The sequence below is a fragment of the Epinephelus lanceolatus genome, chromosome 19, assembly GCF_041903045.1.
Source record: "Epinephelus lanceolatus isolate andai-2023 chromosome 19, ASM4190304v1, whole genome shotgun sequence".
Lineage (NCBI taxonomy): Eukaryota > Metazoa > Chordata > Actinopteri > Perciformes > Serranidae > Epinephelus > Epinephelus lanceolatus.
This window is the reverse complement of record NC_135752.1, coordinates 29,129,256-29,156,049: the sequence shown is the minus strand read 5'-3', so window position 1 is coordinate 29,156,049 and position 26,794 is coordinate 29,129,256. Positions and strand designations below refer to the sequence as shown.

The following is a 26,794-nucleotide window of genomic DNA, read 5'->3' as shown; positions in this document are numbered from 1 at the left end:
AAAAAATGTATCTACTGATTTACAGATGTCTCTCTCATAAGTTTCAGGGAGAAGTCTTCCTGCGGCCTGTGGCATCACGTGATGGACCCAGATGTTGCAATTCCACTTTTGTCCACTATGTAAAATTGGCTGCAGAGCTCAGAGCTGTTCCTGGGGACTTGCAGTGCAAAGATGCCAAGATAGGAAAGACTCGAAAACACTGGCCAATCAGTGCAGACTAGGGTTTTTTTTTTTTACGTGTGGGACTAATAGAGGCACTAAAACAGAGACAGGGGTGAATACAGCAGGTGTTACAGCACAGACAGTAGGACAATAAAGTGTTTTTGACCATTAAAGCATGTGAACATGTTCTAGTTGAAACCTTAAATACTAGCATGAACCTGAAAATGAACATAATAGATCCTTTTTAAGTACAGTGTAGCTATGGACTTGTTGAATTCCAGAGACATGTCCTTTAATTGATGGTAAATTGATGATACACACAATGTCAATAAATATTAAGTTATTATTGGAACATTTATTCATGTTTGCTGAATTTTATGCTTGTCTGTAGACTACTTTCACATTATCACATGTTGAGGTGACCTGCTGTGCACTGACTGACCGACTCATCGGGTTACACGGACAATTAATTAGACTTAATTAACTGGTAGTTTACCAATTTAAAATCGTTCCCATTTTCCCTCAAATTAGTGCCAGATGACATCAAGCTTTCCAGTAGCCTTCCTATGAATTTACAGCTGCATAATAGTTGCTTTTTTTAGGAAATTGGCTCAGACATCAGCAGCTAATAACCATGCGAGATAGGGGAGCAGCAGCTGCCCTCTTTCTCCTTGCCTCTGACCTTGGTGTCATGGCGAGGTCAACAAAAGAGGCGGTGGTGGTAACTGCTCACGGTTTATTGGTCCGTGGCCGAACAAAATTTCAGACGTACAAACAGTAGAGGCGACAAATGAGTTATCTGATTTATCTAAGAGATGTTTTCCACTTGCTTTCGGAGGATTAACAGGATACAGGATTGAATCACTTGCTGAAGTGATTATTTTCTGGCTGCTCGTCTCTTTAGCGTCTCGCTCAGCATGGAGACGCTTCTCAGTTTGGTTTGGATGAATGGTGGGAAAATATGGCCGTCTGTGATTTGCGGTGCAGTAAACAGTCCACGGCCTGTGTGATTGAGCTCAGTGCGGTGATACTCATCACTGTCTTTCATGTCTCCCTCTGATGTTTCGCTCTTTAAACTTAAACAACATGTGGGTGTGTGTAGGATCTGTGACCCACAAGAAACATGGCAGTTTGCCAGGCATTGATGCTTTTAGCCGCCACAGTGGTGTGGATGACTCACCTTCTTGCTCCGTCGGAGTAAATGCGTGTGTGTGTGTGTGTGTGTGTGTGTGTGTGTGTAAGCATAGGCATGTAGAAATGCCCTGAGACACACACATTAATCACACAGTCATATATCATATCATTATAATGTATGTGAAATGCTACGATCGCAGCAGTAGAGACGTAGATAGAGACCCGTCATATGTTTGGAGTGTCTGTTTTTCCTCCATGTTGGAGGGTAACAACAGCTGCTGTGTGTTCATGGTGGGAGTGGGGGAAAAATCAATACAGTACAGTATCACAATATTTTGTGTGGCAATATTGTATCGATACAGGAATGCCAAATATCGATATTTTATTATATAGATTAATGCTGCAAATACAACTTAAACTTTGGTAGCGTACTAGAGTAATAAAATCTGTTGCTTTTTCAGTCCACTACTTTTTGTTTCTGCAATAAAAATGACTGAAGTGAGATGAACAGACTGAAGCTCCACAACACATCCAATTCAAAGTCCTTCTCCTCACTTACAAAGCCCTCCATAACCAGGCCCCCTCCTACCTCACCGACCTGCTCCACCACCACACTCCTTCTTGCAGTCTCTGCTCCTGTGATGCCAACCTCCTAAATCCGCCACTCAGGACCAAGCACCAGACCTGGGGTGACAGAGCCTTCTCCATAGCTGCCCCCTCCCTCCCGAACTTACTCCCTGAACACATTTGAGACTGCATCAACCTGTCCTGATTCAAATCACTCATCAAAACTCTCTTTAATGTGTGAATGATGTTGTGTTTATTTTATTGTAGTCTGTTTTATGATCATTTTTAACTAATGTAAAGTGTCTTTGAGTACCATGAAAAATATATTATTATTATAATTATTAATTTGCGGTTAAAAAAGGTAATATATCTCAATATATTGCGACCCAAGCATCATGATAATATCGTTTCGGGGCGCCTCTGTTGATTCCCTCTACTAGGTTATATAGAAAGATACTGTACGCAATCAAAATTTAAACATAAATGTCTCATGGCCATGTTGGAGGAGAGACATCAACAGCACTCAAAGATACCGTGAGGCCTTTGACTGATTAGATTTTTACCTCAATCATTTACACTGCCACTTAACCTCTGATGGTCGTTAAGGTCAGTTTTCTTGTCATGGTTAGTACTACTAACTACTAACAGTTGTAGATCTTCTTTGGGTCTGGAGGAGCAAATCTGGGAAAATAATGCTGATGATGTCATCACTGTTGTCTCAGACTAACAGTGTTCGAACAGAGAGCTGCATTACAAACAGGGCATTAATCAGGCAGGGAAGGTCCAACAAAAACATGTTGTTGATTGCATCTTTGGAAATGTGGGACCTAGAGTTTCTGGAGCTCGGCCGATGCCAGGGACTAAAAATGGGGATATCTCAAGCTTTTGCTGCCTCACAATTCCTTTGCATTTCAAGAGAACGTAGTCGTTTACTGTCTGGACTCGAGTCCAATTCATTCGCTTCTATTCACTCACCAAAGCAGGCAGTATGAGCAGTACGCTATGATAACAGCGGGGGGGAAACAGGGTGTCTATAGGTCCTTTAAAAGTCTTAAATTCAGATTTTATGGGTCTTAAATATTTTAGGCCACATTACTGCTAAAATTTCTCCAGCCTGACAGACCAAGTGACTGTTTACAATCATTGGACAGAGCGAAGAATTGCAATAATAAATAGCGTTTATGACAGCGATGAGATTTTGTTTTCTTTTTTCATTAGGCACATTAAATTTAAACTCACTCAATTGTTGTAATTTTCCTCACTGTTCATATATATAATGTGTATTTCTATTGCAGGTTTGGTCTTAAATTTCATATAGGTTGTATTAAAGGTCTTAAATTTAACTTGGTTATATCTGTAGACACCCTGGAAAAGACTTGAATCCATTAGCACTCGGACATTCAACATGCTTATCCAGTACACACCATACCATAAACAGAATCATTTGTTCATTTCTGTCCATCAATAGCTGCACAAAAAAGTCAGAGAGCTCTGATAAACGGTAACGATTGAGAAAATACACTGGCACTCAGAAAAAAACAGGATGTAGAATCTCACATATGAGTACAGATAACCAAAAACTTGAAGACGAACTGTACCGATTCCACACACCATCTGTTTACAGGTGTTGCAGAGTACTACTGCTGAAAGAAAAGTTGCCTCCTGTGTCTCCAGAGGGATCTGTGTGAAATCTGATCCATTTTCTTTTATTTACCACATTGAGCTGAGCTCTTGACCCGAGGTTTTCACTGACCAGCAGTTTGTGTGTTTACTGCCTAACTCTTTTCTGTGTGTGTGCGCTTGTGTTTTCCGCAGGGAGGGCAGCACTAGTATTCTTAACAACCTGCTGTCCAGGATGGAGCAATACGCCAACAACCTGGAGAACCTGGTGGAGGAGCGAACACAAGCCTACCTGGAGGAGAAAAGGAAAGCAGAAAACCTCCTCTATCAAATTTTACCACAGTAAGTACAAACAGCAATCACATGCGCACTTTTGTCCTTCCACCCCGAAAGCTTAAAACTCCAATTAACTCGAATCCAGCAAATAGGGCGAGTGTTACCAGCACGGCTCAATGACACTGTCAGTTGTGTTAAATCCCTGTATTAATTAAAGACTGGAAATCCCTCCCAACACCACATTTTATTCACAGATACACATTTCCCCTCGGTGCGATCACACTGTAGATGAAAGGGAACAGAGAGAGCTGACAGGCAAACTGCTCATTAAGTGAGACAGAGGAGCAGACGTGATAGTGGGTTTGTGCATTTGGATAACACCACAGTAGCAAATCTCATCTTTCTCGCACATTTATCCTTTCTCCTACTGAAAAATCGTTCCTCCTTCAAAGCTGTGCAGACACACAGAGAAGGGCCTGAGAGAAAGGACAGAAATCGTTTCTCACAACACTTTTGAATTAGACTAGCTGACTCTTGCCACGCTGTTTTTGCCGTCGGTATTATTTGATTAGGGAGGAAATTAACGCGAGCAGAATAAGCAAAGATGAACTGACATGCGGTTATAATTGAACCTGCCAGGTGTTTTGTGTCTGCGAGTCTTTGAGGAAGTGGAGTCAACAAGACAATCATCATTATCTCACCACCTCTTTGAGCCTGCAGTCGCTTGTTTAACCTTATTTTTTGGCTGGAACTCAGCATGCAAGGCCAGCCCTATAAACATGACAGTCTGTCCATCAGTGAGTGAACATGAGTGACTGAGTAAGTGAGTAATGAAGTTACACTATTGGCTGGAGTGGGTGATGACGTGAGTGTTTGTGTTTCCCCATTGGCTGTTGCTCTTTTAAAATGAATAGGCATTGATGGAGGTCTGTGTACTTTGCGGCCATTCGTTTTTCGTTTCGAAATAACAAATTGAAACACGGAAAACCAACCATTACCCGTTTTTTGTTTTGAAATGGCCAAACAAAAAAGGAAAAAAAAGATCCGTCTCCCGTATTTTTATTTGATAATAAAGAAAAGAAAAACGGAAAACAAATCGTTATTCATTATCCGTTATCCGATTTAATTTGGGGATTTAAAAAAAACCCTGTGGGAAACTCCTTTCTCTATTTTTTGTTTGTTTCTTCTCTGTGACCAGTAAGTTGCATTCATGTGGTCTATGAAATGTACATACAGAGCATGTACATTTCCTATAACTACTAGAATATTGCTTTATCTGACATGTTATGCTAATAAATAACTTTTCTAACTAATCTAGGTCACTTTACGTGGACAGCAATTAACGGCATACCACATTACACATTACATGTCTGCAAAAAATGATATGCAATATGTGAATTAATAAAAAGTTTTATTACCATGGACCAAACGTTCCTTTTCGTCCGCCAGTTTTCTGTGAAAGTGACGTCAGTTTCAGTCAAGTCGGCAACTCCTGTTCCAAAATTATCTCCGAGTAGTTTTTCCGACATGAGCGGGCGTTCATGTGTATTTTCCCAGTCAGAAAGTCATTTTTCCGATTATTCTGACACCACATGAATGTAACTTACTGGTCACAGAGAAGAAACGAACAAAAAACAGAGAAAGGAGTTTCCCACAGGGTTTTTTTAAATTCCCAATTAAATCGGATAACGGATAACGACTCATTTTCCGTTTTTCTTTTCTTTATTATCAAATACAAAACAGGAGATGGACCGTTTTTGTTTTTTTGGGGTTTTTTTCCCTTTTTCGTTTGGTCATTTCAAAACAAAAAACAGATAATGGTTGGTTTTCTGTGTTTCAATTTGTTATTTCGAAACGAAACACGAATGCCCGCGAAGTGCACGGACTGATGGAGCCATGAACACCAGGCACCCAGGGTGTGGGCCTTGAAGCCAATTTTTGTAGTGGTCAAACTGTGAAATTCCAAATTGGTCATGTGATGCTTTGTGTTGAACGTCTAGAAGAGCCATTTTATCCCCATTCAAGTTTTTGGAGCGCTAAATCAGAAGTAGCCGGCTTGGCCAGTGAAAGTCTCTAGTGTGCTTACCCTATGAGCTCCACAGTGTGAAGGAAGTGCTGATCATCCCGTGGATGTATAAAGAGAACTGGATACAGTGTTGGAGGCGAGACCTTGTCCACTATATTAAAAGTTGCTCAATGGCACATTAAGTTCAAAATGTTTAACTGCCGTGTATACAGTAAAGCCTTTTAGGGCGGACGTCACAATGACATCATTTTATTAGCTGGAGGCAAAACATGCTAGGCTACATGAGGCTACATAGAAGTCCTAAAATGTCGTCTTGTTGTGTTATTGGGAGCCAGAATAGAAGGAGTCATGGCTCAAAACTTAAATTTGAGCACATACCACCCAACACTGCCCGTCAGCAAAAACGAAGACAACTATGGTTAAATGCGATAAGACGAAAGGACTGGACGGAGGCGATCATCAAAAATGCTCACATGTGCAGCACGCACTTCGTATCAGGTTAGGGAGAAATTATTTACTGTTGTAGGGATGAATAACGTTATGTTGATAAGGGTTATTATGTCCACATCATCAGAAATTGGGGAGGTATTAATAGGAATATTGGATTTCTCTGTAACGCTAACTTTGTAGCGCATTAGTTAATGCTAGCTTTGATAGCAAAACAAACTGGAGGAAACTGTTCTATCGTCTTCCTTTGTAAGATTGGCAAAGTAATCCACCACAAAGCCGACCATCCCACCATCCTCTCACATCATCCATCCACTGAGTGAGAGCATACGGGTCGTGCGGTGCTCTGGATAACCGAACGGTTCATTCAGACAGCGCTCCAAATTTAGGAACGGTCTAGTTTTTGCCAGAGTGCGCTCTGGCACTCGAAATGAGTATTTCTGAAAGCACCACTCGCAACATCTTCCTCCAATGTCTAACACAGCCAACAGAACTTGCTTGCTAGCCCTGCATAATGTCTGTGGAGAAATGTTTCGCTTCCAGCTAAGTCCCGACCATCAAAAATTGTCATACTGTTTACTAACAGTGAAAGGGTCTATAACCCGGATGATTGGCGCTGCTTCCACATCATTTGGCCCATACAGCAGGCACAGTAGAGTCATCCACTTCTAGTTTAGCAGTCTACTAACTCTGTTGCCAATGGCTGCACAGCCTCCACCAGTCACACGGGTATGTATATCGCCGACCGGAGCTGAAGAGGAGAGCGGTTGCGTTAAATGATCAGTGGGTACAGCTCCAGAGAAAGCAGGTCCCCTCTACTGTGTCAGTGTGTCTAAGTGTATTGCTCTTAAGTTTAACATGTATTTTAGATGAAGTTTTTGGCTGGACTACAACAGCGGGGCACTTCCTGTTTCAAATTAAAAGCCCTCTAGCGTGTCATACAAAGTTCAGCTATTTAGAGGTTTAGACTTGTGAATCTCCTCTGATCACTAACTGCCCCTTGTGTCTAGATTCTTCTGAACTTATCTTTACAGTTTCACAGCATGAACATTTTGACCTCATGTCTTTCTCTCTCTGCATGCAGTTCAGTAGCAGAGCAGCTAAAACGAGGGGAGACAGTGCAGGCAGAAGCCTTCGACAGCGTCACGATTTACTTCAGCGACATCGTGGGCTTCACATCCATGTCTGCAGAGAGCACACCGCTACAGGTACGCAGCAATCAATATGTCACTGCAGTCCTCCTCTCTGCAGCTCACCATTTCTGTCAGTGTTATTGTGCAAGTTTTCCTGACTTCCCTCAACATCTGCTAAGCTCATCTAAAAGCTTGTTCGTGATCATGGTGAATTCTCTTTCTCTATTCATACATAAAAGTGCTCAGCAGTATCAGGTCTCTACCTACAGAGTGTCTCATAGTTCCCACAGTGTGCATTCCCACACACGGGCCGCAACTCAAAATAGTACAGTTGTTAGATGGAAGAGTGTGTTGACGCAGAGTTGAGTCACATTATGCCACCACATATCTCCCTCTCTCTTAAATACCAAAGAGAGGTTTCTGGGGCAAATACGTTATCGTGATGACACACATCCAGGCAGAGGGTCTGAAGTGTTGATGGTCAATCTGACACCCACGCATGGAGTGGAATCACCGCAAGAACGGACGTTTATTCTTCTCATCTTCATCTCTTTTCTCAAAATGTCTCTTTACAAGGCCAGATATTTGTACAGTACAACAAAAGATCCCATACAGTTACATTTAACCAATTGTTGTTGTAATATACCTGTAAACATGTCACTCCACATCGAAGATGCCATTATCAGTCAAGGGGGTCGGTTTGGTTTCAGAGGGGTCCTCAACAGAAACTATTTGAATACTGCATTTATATCAATGTTGTGAATATTACAGAAAGATATTATGAGCCATCCCATCCCTGTATGACCAATGTGAGAGCTGCGTCTGCTCACTCGGCGTAAAGTCAAACACGTTCTTAGTGGGTGTTGCCCTCCGCCAGGGTTGCCCCTTGTCACCGATCCTGTTTGTGATATTCATGGACAGGATCTCTAGGCGCAGCCGGGGGGGAGGAAGGGGTCCGATTTGGGGACCTCAGAATTGCATCTCCTCTTTTTGCAGATGATGTTGTTCTGTTGGCTTCATCACACCGTGACCTCCAGCACGCATTGGGGTGGTTTACAACCAAATGTGAAGCGGTCAGCACCTTCAAATCAAAGGCTATGGTTCTCTGCTGGAAATCGGTGGATTGCCTCCTCTGGGTTGGGAGAGAGTCACTACCTTAGGCTAGGGAGTTCAAGTATCTCGGGGTTTTGTTCATGAGTGAGGGTAGAATGTAGCGTAAGATGGATTGGCGGTTTGGTGCGGTGGCCGCAGTGATGCAGGCGTTGCACCAGACTATCATGGATAAGAAGGAGCTGAACCGCAAGGCGAAGCTTTCGATTTACTGGTCCATCTACGTCCCAACCCTCACCTATGGTCATGAGCTCTGGGTAGTGACCGAAAGAATGAGATCGTGGATACAAATGGCCGAAATGATTTTCCTCAGTGAGGTGGCTGGGCTCAGCTTTAGAGATAGAGTAAGGAGCTCTGACATCCAGAGTTCAGAGTAGAGCCGCTGCACCTTGGTGTCGAAAGGGTCAGTTGAGGTGGTTCGGGCATCTGATCAGGATCCTCCTGGGCGCCTCCTGTTGGAAGTGTTTCAGGCACGTCCCACTGGTAGGAGGCCCAGGGGCAGACCCAGAACATGCTGGAGGGATTACATATCTCATCTAGCCTGGGAACACCTTGGGGTCCCCCAGGAGGAGCTGGAAAGCGTTGCTGGGGATAGGGACGTCTGGGGTGCTTTGCTTGGCCTGCTGCCCCTGCGACCCAGCTCCTGATAAGCAGATAAAAATGGATGCAATATTTTTGGCTCATCTCAGATCATCTGGAACATTGGACCAGCAGCTTGGAGCTTGTTTTTTTTTGTTCTGCTTTGGGGAACAGCTAAAGGAGACAAACCGGAGGATCTGAGGGGTTGTCCTCGTTCATATACTAAAAGCATTTCTGAGAGGTAGTCTGGTGCTCTGCATGGCCATGTAGTGCCTTATATACTAATTAAAGAATTTTAAAATCAACACAACAAGTAACAAGTGTGAAGACTTAAAAATAGGTGTAATCTGTGTTCACTTTTTGGTCTCAGTCGGCACTTGTGCAGCAGAATTTTGAATGAATTGTAGCTAAGTTATTGTGTTTCTCAGCAGACCAGAAAGGACAGCGTTACAATAGTCTCGCCCGCTTGTTATTAAAGCATGCATCAATATGTCTTTGTTGCTCAGAGAGAGAAATGGCCTTACTTTGTAGATGTTCTTCAAATGATGGTTGGTTATATATCAGAAATTCAATGACAATAATGCTGTTTTACTAATGCATTATGGGTCTTATGATGAATAAGACCACTATCTTTTTCTGCCTTTATAAATCACAATACAGTGGGGTATTTTTAACCCCAAAAAAACATAGAGAGGAGGTGACAGCACTTGTTGTGAGCCCACAGCATTGTCTGCAGCTGCTTCTGTCAGGCTATATAAAAAGCTCAGACACCTCCAACCCCCCTGCCAAGCAGAGATTTGGCCCTCGGTCCCACTGTCAGCCATTCAGTCAATCAAACACTTCACCTTGTGTTGACCTGTAATTGTACTGGCTGTTTGTAATGGGGTGTTGCCTGCATCAAGACCAGGGAGATGCAGCTGTGTGTAACATATACTGTGTACGGCTAAAAGGTATAAGAATGGCATTACATTAATATGACACAATGCACAGGCACCAAGTGTCCTGTGTTCTGAGTTTGGTGACAGGACAGACTTTAAAGGGACAGTTCACCCTGGTCATAAAGGGATGGACACGGTCAGCAACAATACCCAGGTAGGCTGTGGTGTTAAAACCATGCTCAGTTGGTACTAAGGGGCCCAAAGTGTGCCAAGAAAATCTCCCCCACACCATTACACCACCAGCAGCAGCCTGAACCGTTGATACAAAGCAGGATGGATCCATGCTTTCATGTTGTTTACACCAAATTCTGACCCTACCATCTGAATGTGACAGCAGAAATCCAGACTCATCAGACCAGGCAACATTTTTCCAATCTTCTATTGTTCAGTTTTGGTGAGCCTGTGTGAATTGTAGCCTCAGTTTCCTGTTGTTAGCTGACAGGAGTGGCACCTGGTGTGGTCTTCTGCTGCTTTAGCCCATCTGCTTCAAGGTTGGACGTGTTGTTGCTTCAGAGATGGTCTTCTGCAGACCTTGGTTGTAACCAGTGGTTATTTGAGTTACTGTTGCCTTTCTATCATCTTGAACCAGTCTGGCTATTCTCCTGTGAACTGCTGCTCACTGGATATTTTCTCTTTTTGGGACCATCCTCTGTAAACCCTAGAGATGGCTGTGTGTGAAAATCCCAGTAGATCAGCTGTTTCCGAAATACTCAGACCAGCCCGTCTAGCACCAACAACCATGCCACGTTCAAAGTCACTTCAATCACCTTTCTTCCCCATTCTGATGCTCAGTTTGAACTTCAGCAAGTCGTCTGTCCGTGTCTACATCTATGTATTTTTGATTTACGGGTGAACTGTCCCTTTAAGAGTTCAGTATGGACAAAATGACAGAGCATCCCTGTTTAATGTTCTCATCCACTTAACACTACTGACTCTTCGAGTACAGCACAAAATGTCCTGACTAGATAAAGACCCAGCTGTTTTTTTTTTCTCAAACACAATTATAAAAATTGACATCAAAGTTGAAGCCTGAATAGTACATTTGTCTTTGAACAAACAGCCAAACCCTGACATTACTGCTACATCACAACCATTATGCCGCACAATTTGGCAAATTTGATGCAGATTGTGTTTTGTAATATTCCATCTGTGGATTTGATTTATGATCCTGCGAATGTGTTTGTCAGTAAGCCTCGGCGGGCGACCGTCCAGCAACAGACAAACACATATTATGTGGGAGACTGGGAGGTTTTGCAGACGCACTGGCCGCCCAGTCTGTCAACCGTTAAACAAAAGACAACAGTATCAAATGTTGGATTAGGAGTCTGTGTTTTTGCATGTCTTATTTAGGCTGCAGTTCTGTCAGTTGGCACACAGGCGTTAAACTAAACATGTTCAGTGCTTATCTCCTTTTTGCTTTACTGGAGTCACATTATTCAAACTCTTGTGTCTCTCTACAGGTTGTCACGCTGCTCAATGATCTGTACACCTGTTTCGATGCCATCATCGATAACTTTGACGTGTACAAGGTAAGTCAGGATTATGGGAAGATGCATTTTATTGCGTGAAAGCTCGAGTGGGAAACAAAACCTCAAACACCAACATCTCAATACAACTTATTGATGCCTTCAGGACTTAGAGAGGAAGCAAAATTAGATGAATTAGGTTTTATTTTTACTCTTTGATGTATAACTTTTTTCATGATCCGTCCCTCAGGTGGAGACCATTGGTGACGCCTACATGGTGGTGTCAGGGCTGCCGGTGCGGAACGGTAAACTGCACGCCAGAGAGATCGCTGGGATGTCGCTGGCGTTGTTAGAACAGGTCAAAACGTTCAAGATCCGACACAGACCCAACGACCAGCTAAGACTCAGGATAGGTATACACACAGGTGAGTCTGAACTCTCGCAACTCTTCTTCACACAGAGCAAGCAAGCGAACTCCGGCGGATAGGGAAAACAACTATGAGGGACAACAACATTCAGGGAGCCTTGATTGAGTCTAAACAACGGCTTGCTCATGCTCTGACAATAGGTTGGAGGTGTGCAAAGCTTTACAAAAATGGAGCCAGGGTGAGCATTCTTTTAAACAAGTGAAAAACTGTAACAATCTGATGTTGGTTCGTTTGGTCTTTCGCACCATGTCCAGTTAGGAAGGGGTATCAGCCTGGTCCTGAACTGTGGGGGTGGCATGCTGGTGCAGTGGTTAGCATTGTCGCATATAGCAATTGTATGTTCAAGATTTGAACACAGGGTGGGGGCCTGAACCCAGGGTGGGGAAGCCACCCCGCATGCAGGATCCTCTCCACGTCTCCGGCTTCCTGGTGACTCTAAATTGGCCGTAGATGTCAGCCCTGTGATAGTCTGGTGACCTGTCCAGGGTGTACCCCGCCTCTCACCCAATGTCAGCTGAGATAGGCTCCAGCCCCCCTGAGACCCCTAACAGAATAAGTGGCTACAGAAAATGAATGAATGAAAAACTGAAACAATCTGATGCTGACTCATTTGCTCGTTCGCACCACGTCCACTTAGGAAGAGGTATCAGCCTGATCTTGAACTGTGCACCTGCACTAAGGTGACCTGGAAGATCCCAGATTTAATCTTTCATAATGACCAGTCCTCATCCTGTTGATGATCGCAGATGAATCATTTTTCACTGATATACCTCTTTTCCTCCCTCTGGCACAGGAAGATGATTACCCCCTTCTTAATTCCGTCTTGTATCTATCAACAATTGATTGTCTCCTGGTGGGAAAACTGCCAGTAATGAGCACAACACCAGACCTTTTTGAATTGTTGAGCCAATCGAAGATGCAGGCAGTGATTCAGAGGGCTGAAACAGGCCCCTTCAATATTGTAATTATGGGAACTTATTCAGTTCTTGCTCCCATTACCAGGAAATACAGTCAGCCGTCCAAGTATGTGTTTTGTGATTGAAGCAGCATCGGGATTTCCCATGCATGACTTGTCTCTTTCCCCTCTGAAAGGGCTCTGGGCTGATCTCACATTTATTACAATACATTTTGCAGAATTATGAACAATAGATTTCACAAACTTGGACCAGCCAAAGCACATTTCTCTTCTACCATGTAATCAAAGGTTTGCACAGCTATCAAAACTTCAGTGCTACTGTGAGTCCAAGAAAGATTTTCGATGTTTGTACAGTAGTGTGTGTAATGTGACAACCAATGTGCTCTACAACTAGATGAATGGAGTGCTTGTGAAAATGTAGACTAAATGATTAGTTTAGTCGGCCGTGTCTGTCTTTTTGTCTTTACTGTAATCTCAAAAACTGAAGCTTCATAGAAGTAGGATTTATTCCTGGACCACTGTGTTAGCCTGTATTAGTTTTAGCGAGGTATATCTCATAATCTGGCAGCTGAGTGTGTATCATTGTTGTGCAGTGATTTGTAACTTCCCAGCTCTGGATACCAGTGTCCTGACTGGACATAAACACTCAGGATGTTTTATCTGACCTGTCGGCAGCATTTAGTCTGAGGTAATTTACGAGAGGCTCCTGACACAGTATTTAGACTGTGTCAGCTCATGGCGGCACTGTTTGTGTTCTTAATCAGACACTTGACATGCAACAGAGACGGACCAGCGTGTGTAGGCTGGTACTTAGCATTGTCAGAGTAATTTAAAGCAATCTGTGCACAGTTTCAATTCACTCATACCTCTGTCGTTTTATTTAAAAACATTTACACTGCGGCGCTGGTGTGTCATAATGACAGCAGTTCTCAGCGTGGCGGTTATTTTAGTTTTTTCCTGCTGTAAAATGTGACTGTATTTATCTTGTGTTTTATAGGTCCAGTCTGTGCCGGGGTGGTCGGTTTAAAAATGCCAAGATACTGTTTGTTTGGAGATACCGTAAACACGGCGTCTCGAATGGAGTCCAACGGAGAGGGTGAGTGTCACTGTTTTTTCTTTTATATCAGATGTTTCCAGATCTGGATTTGAAACAAGGAAGAACAGGTTTCACAGGGTTTTTTTTGTTTTTTTTTTTGCATTTACAAGGACTTCTTTGTCTTGAGATTGTGGTTACTCTGCTATAAATTATATATATTCCTCAATCAGATTTATCATATTGTAATTCTACTACTGTGTCCTGGTAGAGAGATCCTCTCCCTGTTGCTCTTACTGAGGTTTCTTCTTCTTCCCATTATATTTTTTCTTCTTTTAAGAGGTTTTTCTATATTGAAGGTTTAACGATAGATCCATTTTAAAGCCCTCTAAGGCACATCTGTGATTTTTGGGTATAATATTTTCTATTTGAGAGCTTGTACCAAATGACATTCTACAAAAGGGATGTCTATAACCTCTACTGCACGTGAGATTTTTTATTCAGGGATGGTGTTCAGGGCTTTAACTAAAAGCATTTAAGAGGTTATTTCTATTCAATTCAGTTTTATTTATAAAGCCCAATATCACAAATCACAGTTTGCCTCAGAGGGCTTTACAGCATACGGCATCCTTCTGTCCTTGGACCCTCACAGCGCATAGAGAAAAACTTCCCAAAAAAAAACCTTTAACAGAGAATAAGAATGATAGAAACCTCAGGAAGAGCAACTGAGGAGGGATCCTCCTCCAGGATGGACAGATGTCCACTCGTCGCTAGGCTAATTTATATAATGTAAAATGCCATAGGCTTGTGCTAATAGTGTTAGCTAGTTATATTTGTTTTGAAAACGTGTTCAGTATAAGACAGTTTTTTTGTCAGTGAACCTTGTGAGTTGTAATCAAGCCAGATTTTGTAACGTTACCTATGTTAAATGTTGCTGTTGTCCCTGGCTTCATATGAACAGAGGAAATGTTCGCTAGCTGCTAGGCTAATTTATACAATGTAAAATGCCATAGGCTTGTGCTAAAAACATTAGCATGTTGTATTTGTGGGGGAAATGTGTCCAGCAAAAGACAAATGCTTTGTCTGTGAATGCTGCGAGTTATAGTGGAGCTGATTTGTGTTTGAAATTGTCTCTATTAAGCCATGTTTAATGTGTGTTTTGGGTGTGTTTTGAGAAACCTCTGCCGCCGACTAGTGTTTTGGAGGTGTAACTGCAGAGTGACACAGACATGTATAAATGCTCACAACGGCGTAGGCCACATGCGCAGGCTACGGCATAGGGTCTGCCGCATGAGTATGAATCCCCCTTAACTTTTGCCAAGTCCTGTCATAAGTACAACAAACAGATCTTCCCTCTCAAGAAAAGCTTTTAGTGCAGTTGTTTGTTCTTTTAGCAAAAATATACCATGCAGCTTGTTCAACATCGACACGATAGCAGCGTCAACAGACAGTTCCACATCTGCTTCAGCCTGCTGGGTTATCTTTGAAAACAGAGCTCCTCTTTACTTTCTTTGTCCTTTTCTGTGTCAGCTGTGACTGGCTCAGCACATCTCAGGCTGTTAGAAATCTGTCCAAAGCGTAGGGGAACCAGATGTAAATGGGGACTCCAGTAAACACTAAATAAACACTTATTTGAACAGTTTATTAAATCCTGTGCTCATAACACACTCTGTGATTGAATCTTTGTCTCCACTGAACTTATAAACTGTCATGTCTACCTCTCTGTCCCCTGATGTGCTTGGATGGAAACATCCTTCAGCACAAATATGATTTTAAAGCTGAATGTAATACATATTGACCTGCTGAGTCGAATACTTCCTACTGACATTTCTGCTCCTAACTGGCAGTGACAGGAACTGGTGTTATGAAAGTGTGGTTGGATATTCTGCGAGTGAATCATCAGATGTATTGATTAACTACTGAGTCGCTTCCTGTATTGTGCCTCCACTGGTAAATAATTGATAGCACTTACAGCTGAGGGCCCTTAGCCAGCGATAAACTGCACAGCCTGGAACTTCACAGGCAGGAATCTCGTCTCACATCTCTGCACTGTGTGCATTAATTGGACGAAACAATACGGGTTTTCATCACCGTTAGCATTTCATCCGCTGACGGGACCGAACGCATCGTCTCGTCTGGCTCCCCAGTTTCCTTGTCTGCTGCATATCCTGAGGCCTGAGATAAAAGCAGAGTGGTGGTGATGCCAATATTGTCAGAGTTGTTTTTCACTGTGCTCAAACGCTCTTTGTTGTTCTCTTGGTGTGTTTTGCAGCCTTAAAGATCCACGTATCCTCGGCCACCAAAGAAGTGCTGGATGAGTTTGGCTACTTTGATCTCCAGTTACGAGGAGACGTAGAAATGAAGGTAAGAGACCGTGCTTTACTTTTTAGGAGCTGACCGAGCTGAAGCAGCAGAAAGGAGCAAGCACTGCACTGAGACGGGCTCTCCCACTTGTGTTTGTCACCGCTGAGTAACTGCACACTGCAAAAAATGTCTGTCTGTACAACTCATCTGGCCTCAGATGCAGAGCTGAGGGTTAAATTATGACTTGTTTGCTTTTTTTCAGACACGTACCAGAAATTATTTTTAAAACAAGATGGATCAACTGAAACAAATGAATTCCTTATTGGAAATACACTGAATCACCATGACGTCACACGAACAGCAACAGTCACTTCAGGGTAAACAACAGGCGATTGATTGTAGTTGCAGAGATAAGTGAAATTGGCAACCTTGCTTATTTTTGTTCTCATTTTCAGCTGTGACTGTTTAAAGATAAACAGTTAAACACAGTGGTGCCACCAATCTGACATCTCTGCTGTGTTTTATTTTATAAACTGTGCTGCTTTGACAGACTAAATCTAAGGAAGCTAAGCAAAGCGCTGCTGTGGACGGTGGGACAACAAAACAAACTTTAGCCACCAAAAAAAATCAATACGAGTTTAAGTGTATGCTATTTTTGGAATATTATGACTGTGCACACTAACTGGTCGAGGCAGCGGTAGTCTAGCCACCAGACTCCAACAACTGGAGTCTGGTTGCTTTGAGATAGAGGCTTCAGTTCCCCATAAGGAAGGACCATCTGACAGCTGGGTAAAGCTGTGAAAATATTCTAAATATAGCATACGCCCAGTGCTGTTTCATTTTGTGTACACAGTGTGAGGGTTTTCTACCCAGAAACAATGTGATTTAGTCTATAGACTTAATACAAGACGCAGTGGTTGTTAATATGAAGATTTGCAATAGAATTATATCTCTAAATTTTAAGTTTGAAACTGACATCTAACCTTACAAAGGGGCGTCCATTTGAAAACCTCACATCTCATTTCTGTACCTTTCAATGTTCAAATAACTGAAGACTCCTATGCTGCTAATCCTGTGCTAATGCACTGGCCTTAAAGTGCAGATTATTTTCAGTAGTCTTATTTTAGTAGCTTAGTCTGAGGATTATTTTATTAATCAATTATTTAGTCTATAAAATCAAAGCTGTAGCTGCTATGGGGGACACTTACTGTATGTCCTCAGCGTTTCTGTGAATTTGGCGATTTTAGCAACCTCAGGAGGAAGACTTTACACGCAGCAAATACAAACATTTAGCCCAAGTATTTAAAGGTACACTGTGCAGGATTGTCGGTTACTGTTTGCAAATACACTGATTAATAAAAGTGAATGTAAAAGCCAACCCCAGATTAAAGGCCTTTGCACGCTGAGTCCAAAACTTTCATCCGTCATTAAAATTTTAGGAACAGGTTCGATTTTCTGCGTCTTTCGCATCTGTCAGAGCCTTTAAAGAGTTGTTTGACCAACAATCAGTGCAGTGAGTCTGCCAGCGAGACACAGCTGTGACAAAACAGAGGAAAGGGACGCACAAAACCATTTCATAATTCAGATAGCTCACTTTCAACAGGTAAGATAGTAATATTCAGGCGGATGATGATGAAGAGGAGGAGGATGTGGACCGCGCACTGAGTGTGGAGGACAGTGAGGGAGGACAGCTCCGCCCCTCCATGCAGCTGCAGTGCAAAATGAAAGACAAGGCGTTCAGTGTCTAGTTAATATTTTTTAGGGGGATTGTTCTCAGAAATCTGGACTTTGGGCCCTGGCCTTGTACAAAATCAGAGAAAATGGTGTAAAAACTGAAATATATTCCTTTTATATCCTCACATTTGATAAGATGGGGCCAGCTATGTTGGGTAATGGTTGTTGATTAATTTTCTGATGATCAGCTAATCATTTCAGCAATATGCTTTTAGCAACGTGTGACCATGTGGTTGATGTTTCTCTGACTGTGCATTATGTTTCATTGGTGGAGGTGTAAGCTGAGCTGCAGTAACCATCAGGGTCACCCTTAAAACGAAGGGCAGGCTAATAGAGGATATCACCTCCCACCCTCTGCTTCATCTCCATTGATGAACCTATTGATTTCTGTGTTTTTCCAGGGCAAAGGCAAAATGAGAACGTATTGGCTTCTCGGGGAGAAGACTGATGTGTATGTTATCTGAGAGGCCTGCTGATAATGTGGCAGCAGCAGTGGAGACGACAGCAGAAGCTCCGGTGGCCGAGCCACTACTTTATTTGTTCTAGAATAAGTCCTTATTGGTGATTTCCGTGCCGAGGAAAAGAGAACGACACCATGTGACAAAAATAAACAGAGGGAATTCCAGGTATATTTATTACCTGCAAACTGTAACTGCAAAAAAAAAGAAAGAAAAAAAATATTGTAAAAGTTGTTTTTTGTATGAAGAACCTTTCTGTCCTGAGAGTGAGTACTTTTCACTGATAAATTCTTATTTTTTGTGCTTTCTATATTAAGATTTGTATAATGTGTTTGGAAGTCAATGATGTGTTAATATTTCCTTGAACATCCATTGAAGTTTGGAGGCACAGCGTTACAATTGATGTCACTGCAGGGGTTCACACACCGTGTTACACAGTACAAGATAATATGTATATATGTATATCCAAGATACTGTAAGATATTTTGTTCAATAAACTGAGTAAAACACTCTTTTTCCATTTACGGACCAGGTGGTATTTTTTATTCTATTCATAGTGTGGTTAGTTATTGATATTTGCATCCATAAAAGGTGTAACATGAGACTAATATATAATCAATCAAATAATCATTTGTATCTCAATTACTCTGTGTTATGCTACATTTGTGAAGAAAACTCCTCCACGGTAAACAAAGACAGAGAAAATTCTTGGTGAATTGAAGTAAAACATCAATTTATAAACTCTGTGCCTTTCCTAGACCTACGCAGAAAGCCTCTTCCACGCGCCTACATGGAAAGCTTAAGGCAGAGAGAACACACTTCTCTGCCCTTCCACACGCAAACAAGTAAAGCCTGCGGCAGAGAGAGCAAACCTCTCTGCCCTTCCATGCGCCTACATGGAAAGCCTAACGCAGGAAGCAGCAGCAGCAAAGACCCCCCGGGAACAGAACAGAGCAGCATCAATGACAAACAGAAATGACATTGATAAGTCAGACACAACATGAAAAGGAGGAGCTGGGGTGGAGGCAGGTTGCAAAGCGGCTTGCAGAGGAAGCAGCAACAGTAGGCAGGCCAGAGCAGTTTAAATAGGGTGCCCTGAATGAGATTCGCCAATTGGTTGCATAGAAAGGAATCATGTGATCTATCAGCTGACTCCCTTCCATCAATCAGCTGCTCCATCAGTTGATTGGGCTGTTTCAGATCAGCTGACATAGCTGGGATGTGAGCTGAGCTTGACATTGTGTCCTGTCTGAACTAACACTATGCTCAATTTTGTGTTGAGTGAACTTTGTGAATCTGAACTAACCCTTTAAAACATCAAATTTTCTTAGTTTTCAGATTCTTTATTCAGTGTGGAGCTATGTGAGAAAAACAAAATGTTCTTCGCAAATTCGACATAGCACAGGGTGAGTAACTGATGAACAACTGTTAATTTTGGGGATGAAGTGTTCCTTTAATCCACCCTCATGCTGTTCATGTGAACTCTCCGGATGTATCTGGGTCATAACCTCCTGGCAGTATTCATCCAAATGTTTTCATCCAAGTTTAACCCAGAAAGAATTTATAAACGACCTTGTGCTGTCCCCTCTGAAATATTAAATGTCCTGCTAGAATTTCACATTTAAAAGGCAGGACATTCTCACAGAGCTAATGCAGAGGTGTCGAAGCCGGTTCACCAGAGGGCCAGTCTACCCCGTGTAACCTTTTAGGAGCGTCTGTTGAAACTGAGCTGCACCTTGAAGATTTTATTTTCTGTTTTTATCCTCCATTATCCTCCATCCCCTTGCAAGTCCTGACAATTAGTTCAGGTTTATGTGATGTATATTAACCTTGTCACTTTACATTTCACAATACTGCCAGCATTATTATATTATTATTTAAATATAACAAGTGTACCGTAAAGGAACTGTGTGCAGTCTAATTAACTGCAAGCAGCTGTGGCCAGATAAGGGAGGAAGTAGTGGAGAAAGGCGAGTCAGTGGCAGGCAGCTGTGTGTTTGTTGTAATGACATCACCGCTCATTAGATGCTCATTATCAGTTGTGGAACGGGGGCATGGGTGCTGTGTGTGGCTATGTGTTGGTGTGTGTGTGTGTTTATGCGTTTTCATCTCTGCAGGAGCACATCTTCGCCTCCTGCACGGCTGTAATTACCACCCACTTTCTCACAGCGACACACCGCCAACGCCTGTTCGAGCTTCAGCAAGCAGAGTGAAGGTCTCTGCTGAACCCGCGCTGACCCTGCTAAGTCCTCACAGCTGACCCGAGTGTCTGTCATCTTGTCATGTGTTATTTTCTGCCTTTTCACACAGCCGAGACCTTGAAGTACAAAGCCTGTGAGCATACTGCATGAAGGTGTGCATTAGTCAAATACTTTGCAGAATAAAATTTGCAGAGCTGTAACATCTAAAAGGAACAGTTTACCCTAAATTACCCGTGGAGCTATGTATCAATCTAGATTGCTTTGGTGTGAGCTGTGTGTTGGAGATATCGTCTGTAGAGATGTCTGCCTTCTCTCCAATGTAGTGGAACTAGATGGCACTCAGTTTGTGGTGCTCAAAGCACATCACACCAACGAAACAAAAAATACAACCTGGCTACTCAAGATAATCCACAGAGCTTGTCGTGAGCACTTTCGTGTAGGAACTTTCTTTCCTCTGAACTACAGATGTAAGCGTGTATCTACTGCTAGCTCATCTAGCACCACTGAGCTAGCTAACGTTACAGCTCAGCCAAGGATGCCATTTATGTTTTGGTGTGTCTGTTTTGTAAATAGCATTGTTGGCTATGGGCACCTGGAAACAAAACATTCTGCCGTTATGATAACACCCTGCGCTGTCATGAGCATGAGCCTCTTGCCCATGAGTAGATGCACGCTTCCTTCAGCACAGTGATACAGTTGGCGGGTGTAGTTTGGTAGAAAAAAAATAGTTCCTACAAGAAACTGCTCACAACAAGGTCTGTGGATTATCTTGAGTAGCTACGTCATGATTTCTGGAAAGAGACATTGCTGTTGAGTTCTTCAAATGCATGTAGGTAGGTATTAAAGGTATTAATACCTGTATATATTCATATATGCTAGTATATGTAGGACTGTGTGTGTGTGATAGAGAGTGATGAAGAAAGAGAAGGTGGAAGGTGGACTATTGCAGGCAATGTTCCTGTACGTTATTAATAACTTGAACGCTGTGGGTCGGGCCTCATCACTTGATACAGATCTTCACTACAGTTGACAATCGGGGATAACCGTCCGCAATTTGTCGGACTGCCAATTTAATGCTTGACACAGATTCCTGCATGGGTCCTTTCTTGAAAACCCATTCCTGCCCTTACCTATAGAGCTCAGTACCAGAACTGACCCCTTACCCGTCATTATGTCTACGTCAAAGCCCAAAGACCCGTGACCCGACCTGAACCAGTGATTTAACACACATGGGCTACAGTCACTCACATTAAGCTGGGTTCTCCGTTCTTGAATTACAAATCCAGTGGAGGAAAAGTCTCTTCCACTGGATGCGCTCAATCCTGGGATGGCAAAAACATTCTGTGCAATCGCTGCAAGGTTAGGAAATATTTTAGCATGCTCCTTCCACCACCATAAAACCTCCAAAGGATCCTCCTTGGGTGTCTTGAACTTGATGGAGGTTGCCACCTCATCCTTGGGATACAAAATTTCATGGCTGGAGTCCTCCATTTCGGTGACACATGTGAGGATGGTCAAAGGTCAAATGTCAGACTTGTGTCATTGCCTTTCAAAATTAAGGAAGTGTGGCTTGTTAATAGTGATTAAGATGTCAAAATATTGCACATATACTGCACATCTTTTTTATTTGTTTTAACCTGAAAGATACGATATATTTTTTGTTTTCACTTGCTGCTCGCAGGCATGTAGTTCATTTTTACCCATGCCCATACCCATGAATTTAGAAATGTACATATTTTTACCTGTTACACAGCTTTTTGGGTACCTGACCTGGTGCAGGACTCCGGCTTGAAGCACAGGTTGATGACTGCACTGAAAACACTGGCCTCATTCATGTCCATTCATCCGCAACCTTGGTATCACCTTCGACGATAACCTCTCATTTGAACATCACATTAGCCGCCTCGCCCAAACTGCCTTCTTTCACCTCAGAAACATTGCCCGTCTCCGTCCATTGCTCTCCTTCTCTGCCACTGAAACTCTCATCCATGCTTTCATCACCTCAAGACTGGACTACTGCAACAGCATCCTCTACGGCTCATCATCCAAAGTCCTCAACAAACTTCAGTACATCCAAAACTCTGCTGCCCGCCTCCTCACCCACACCAGCTCCCGTGAACATATAACCCCTGTCCTGCAAAACCTACACTGGCTCCCTGTCCTGTACAGAATCAACTTTAAGATCCTCCTCCTCACCCACAAAGCCCTCCACTGCCAGGCCCCCTCCTACCTCACGGACATGCTCCACCACCACACTCCCTCCTGCAACCTTCGATCATCCGACAAAAACCTCCTCTCACCTCCACACAGGACCAAGCACCGAACCTGGGGCGACAGAGCCTTCTCCATAGCCGCCCCCTCCCTCTGGAACACCCTCCCTATACACATCCGTGACTGTCCAAATCCATCCACCTTCAAATCACTCCTCAAAACCCACCTTTTCAAATCTGCTTTTAACCTTTAAACATTAGCTTTTTGTTCTCTGTTTCTCATATACCCTCCGTTTTTTTTTGCATGTACTTCTTTTCTTTGTTTTAAATGTACAGCGTCTTTGAGAGCTGTAAAAGCGCTGTATAAATAAAATGTATTATTATTATTATTTTTATCATTATGTCTGACACTTGCCAACTTCTTTCAATTTCCTCCACCATTTTAGTGTTAAAAAAACAAAACACAAATTGAAGCATTCGAATATGGATTGGGGCACCGATTACCATGGCAACAACTGAAGCTCTGAAGCTTCAAAACACTGCTCACTGGGTCATCTGATGGTTCAGATCAGGGAATTCTACACCATATACAGACAAAGCTTCCCTACTCATCTTGTTGTAGGGATGAATGTTCCCCCCAAAAGACCAAAGTGATACACAGAAATAAAGAACTGAAATTAAAGAGGGGAAACAAAAGAGAAAATCTCTGTATCACATTTCATTTCAGATCTCAAGTATAAATGTGCTCCAAGGCCTTGTGTTTCAGAGGCAAATTGGTTTTTGTGTATCATCCAATGATATAATGAAATGTTTGGAGAGAAAAGCTGCATAAATGCAAGCTAAAATTACTTGTCGCCATAGCTACCACCTACTAATCCCTGCTGAAAGGATCAGCAGCGCCTGGAATTGTCCTCTGATTGACAGAACACATGTGAATCTGTAGCATACAGCCTGTGAGTGTGTTGTGTTTCACATCTGCATGCTGTTGGCCTGAGCGCACAGGTCTTTGTCAGAGTAGAGGAAAACACTGGGTGCTATTCTTTGAGTCCTGATAGGTTTTCTTGTCATTTTCTTCAAGGACAATAGCAAGATATTTATGAGGTGTAGGAGGAAAGTGTGGCTTTTTGTCGCTCGGCACCGCTCGATTGCTACAATTAGAGGTTACAAAAGGCAACAAAGAAATGATAGAAAAAGATGAATGAAAGCTGAAAACAAAGTGAGCACCCTGGTCAGGCAGCGGCAGCATGAGGTGCAAACAACAGCTGAGCGACAAAAAAATACTCAACTGTCGTTTTCAGTAAAAAAATGTCTTTGTGTTTTGTACGATCCATCGTCCATTAGCTAAACCTGCTGTATTCTTTGCGGTGCTGGGACGGGCTCAATTGTGTTTACAGAGTATGTGTATATTAAGACGAGATAATTTCTCACGGTTGCTGCTCAGAGTCTTTGAGAGAAACAGTGGACTTTTCTGTATGAGTACAAGTACATTCAACCCCCAAAGATTTTCAGGATTTATCAATTAAAGTTTTTCTCAAAGAGCAAGATTCTTCTTCGGATGACTTCTTCATGAGTTGAGTGATACATAAAACCAACACAGAAAATGCATGATGTAGTGTTTGTGTGTAACAGCACATTTTGTTATTGTTGTTTTCAAAGCTGTCTGACAGTTTTTAATGGCCTAAAGTGGAGTTGAATCATAATTAAGCCTTTGGGAACTCAATAACAATCCTTCATATGCTTCAGCTGTGATGCAAATATAAACTTATGAAACAGCTGCAAACCTACCTGGCCATGGAAGAAAGCCCAACATTTCATCAAGGGCCCTTAGCAACTTAGTCAAGAGAAACCCCCATGTGACAGGATGACCTGATGAAGGTTGGTACAAGTGCTTCAGTGGCAACTATAGCCCCTTTTACACTGCCAGATTTTCCACGAATGTTGGGCCGTTTTGCCGGCAAGCTGCGAGCGTTTAGACACACAGAGCTGGGTTGGCGAGTTGATCCGAGATGCCCAATCTTCCGCCTCGTAGGGTTGTCATATTGGCAGAACCCTTTTAGTTTAAAAAGACCAAGGCGGCCTTCCGCAATGGGAGGGGCTGTTGATGACTTGTGGGAGGAGCTGTTGAGCGACCCACTGCCGGTGGATACACAGGAAACAGCTGATAGCAGGAATTAGTGAGCAGCTAGTAGCAAGAGGGAAACGCAAACCTGACAGACACTGTAAAGATGAGCAACTGGGGAGACAAGGAATTGCGCGCCCTCCTTGTCCTCGCAAACGAAGAGGCCATTAACCGTCAGATGACGGGACGGTGAAGAACAGGTCAACTTACGAGAGAATTGCCGAAGGACTGACTAGCTGCGGCTTCCCTCCCACGTCACTGTTTACGTCACACGCTGAGCTACACGTTTTGTTACTTGCTCACGCCCCCCATTGCCCCAAAAAAGGTGCATTCAGTATAAACAAAATTAGGTAGGTGGCATTTTGCTGCACTCCCTGATTTTGTTTTTATACTGCCAATGCTAAAAAAATACTGATTGGCTTTCCTGCAAATTTGCACAATTCCTATTTAAAAGGGCTTATAAGAGATGCCCTGAATAAACAAGGACTTCATGGCCGGACTCCAAGACGCACTCCACTCTTGACCACAAGGAACATCAAAAGTCAACAAGAATATGCCAGGAGGGATTTGGATAAGACTACAGAGTTTTGGGAGACAGTTCTATGGACTGATGAAACCAAACTGGAACTGTTTGGACATATGGACCAGTGGTATGTTTGCCGTACGAGAGGCCAGGCTTATGACCAGAAGAATACAACCCCCATGGTTAAGCGTGGAGGTGGGTCATTGATGATGTGGCGCTGTTTTTCTGCGGTGGGAACTGGCAATCTTGATCGTGCACCTGGCATCATGGATTACCAGAAATACCAGGCCATTTTAAAGAGGAACGTTGACAAATTAAATCTTCATGATCATTGGGCTTTGAACCAGACAATGATCCCAAGCACACCTCCAAGTCAACCAAAGCTTGGTTGAGAAAAAGATCCTGGAACGTCCTGGAGTGGCCTTCACAGTCACTAGATTTAAATCCGATTGAAAATCTTTGGTGGGATTCAAAGAAGGCAGTTGCAGCATGGAGGCCGTCAAACATCACTGAGCTAAAGGCCTTCACACGTGAAGAGTGGGCAAAGATTCCGATCGAGAGGTGTAAGACGCTTGTCAGCACTTACCGAAAATGTTTGTTAGACGTTATAAAAACTAAAGGATGCGCCACAAAGTACTGAAGCTGGGGGTTGAAAGCACAGTGCGCCACTTTCCATTGTATCAAACCATGCTTTGCACAGATAGAAGAGCTGCGTACCTATCTCAGAATTTGTACACACTCTTTATTAAGATTGAGCAGCTGTTCTGCTCAGCAACATTCCCTGTACATAAATCCCACTTTTGCCACTCTACTAATCCGATCTGTTTCCACTTCATGGAAGCATTTACGTGTGGTCATAATGTTTATCGTACATGTGCATGTCATGTAAATGATGTGGTTAATTTTTCCAGAGGTGACTGACAAACCGGTGGTTTGGCTGAGCAGACCAAGGACATATGGATCCTACAGAAATTCAAACCTAAAGGATATGTTTGGTGTTTTCCAACCTGGATCCTATTTTTTTTCCATGTTTTTGTGTCTGAGTGATGAATGGGAACAACAAGTTTTGAAACTGGTCCAATACTGAGTGAGACTGCTGCAGCTACAATGTTACTCATTTCCTTTAGCTTTAATGGGTAAGCTTGGTATTTTTCAACCTGGTATGTCAGAGGACGGCCAAAAGTGGAGCAATTGTACACTGGTCAAGAAAAACATAACAACAAAATGAGAAGGGGAAATGAGGAGTAACGCAGCTACGTCTCTTTATTCTCTTAATTGTTTGTTTACTGGCTGCGGTCTGCACTGTGTGTCACTGGTAATGCTTTGGGTCAGTGCTGACTAGAGTTACACACGGTGTGGACAGACTGACAGATGCAGTAAATAATTATTTACTTAGGAAGCCAAACACGG

General features: G+C 42.8%; 1 protein-coding gene across 1 annotated transcript in view; it reads left to right on the top strand.

Moving 5' to 3' along the window:
- The window catches only part of npr2 (natriuretic peptide receptor 2), a 98,899-nt gene extending 80,040 nt beyond the window's left edge, over positions 1-18,859 (top strand). Inside the window, exons 16-22 of the mRNA XM_033646468.2 lie at positions 3,679-3,825; positions 7,317-7,440; positions 11,453-11,521; positions 11,709-11,883; positions 13,800-13,898; positions 16,108-16,199; positions 18,275-18,859. Of these exons, the coding sequence (XP_033502359.1) occupies positions 3,679-3,825; positions 7,317-7,440; positions 11,453-11,521; positions 11,709-11,883; positions 13,800-13,898; positions 16,108-16,199; positions 18,275-18,337 (769 nt within the window). The 3' untranslated portion in view covers positions 18,338-18,859. The remainder of the gene's footprint in view (positions 1-3,678; positions 3,826-7,316; positions 7,441-11,452; positions 11,522-11,708; positions 11,884-13,799; positions 13,899-16,107; positions 16,200-18,274) is intronic.
- The last annotated feature ends 7,935 nt before the right edge of the window (positions 18,860-26,794 follow it).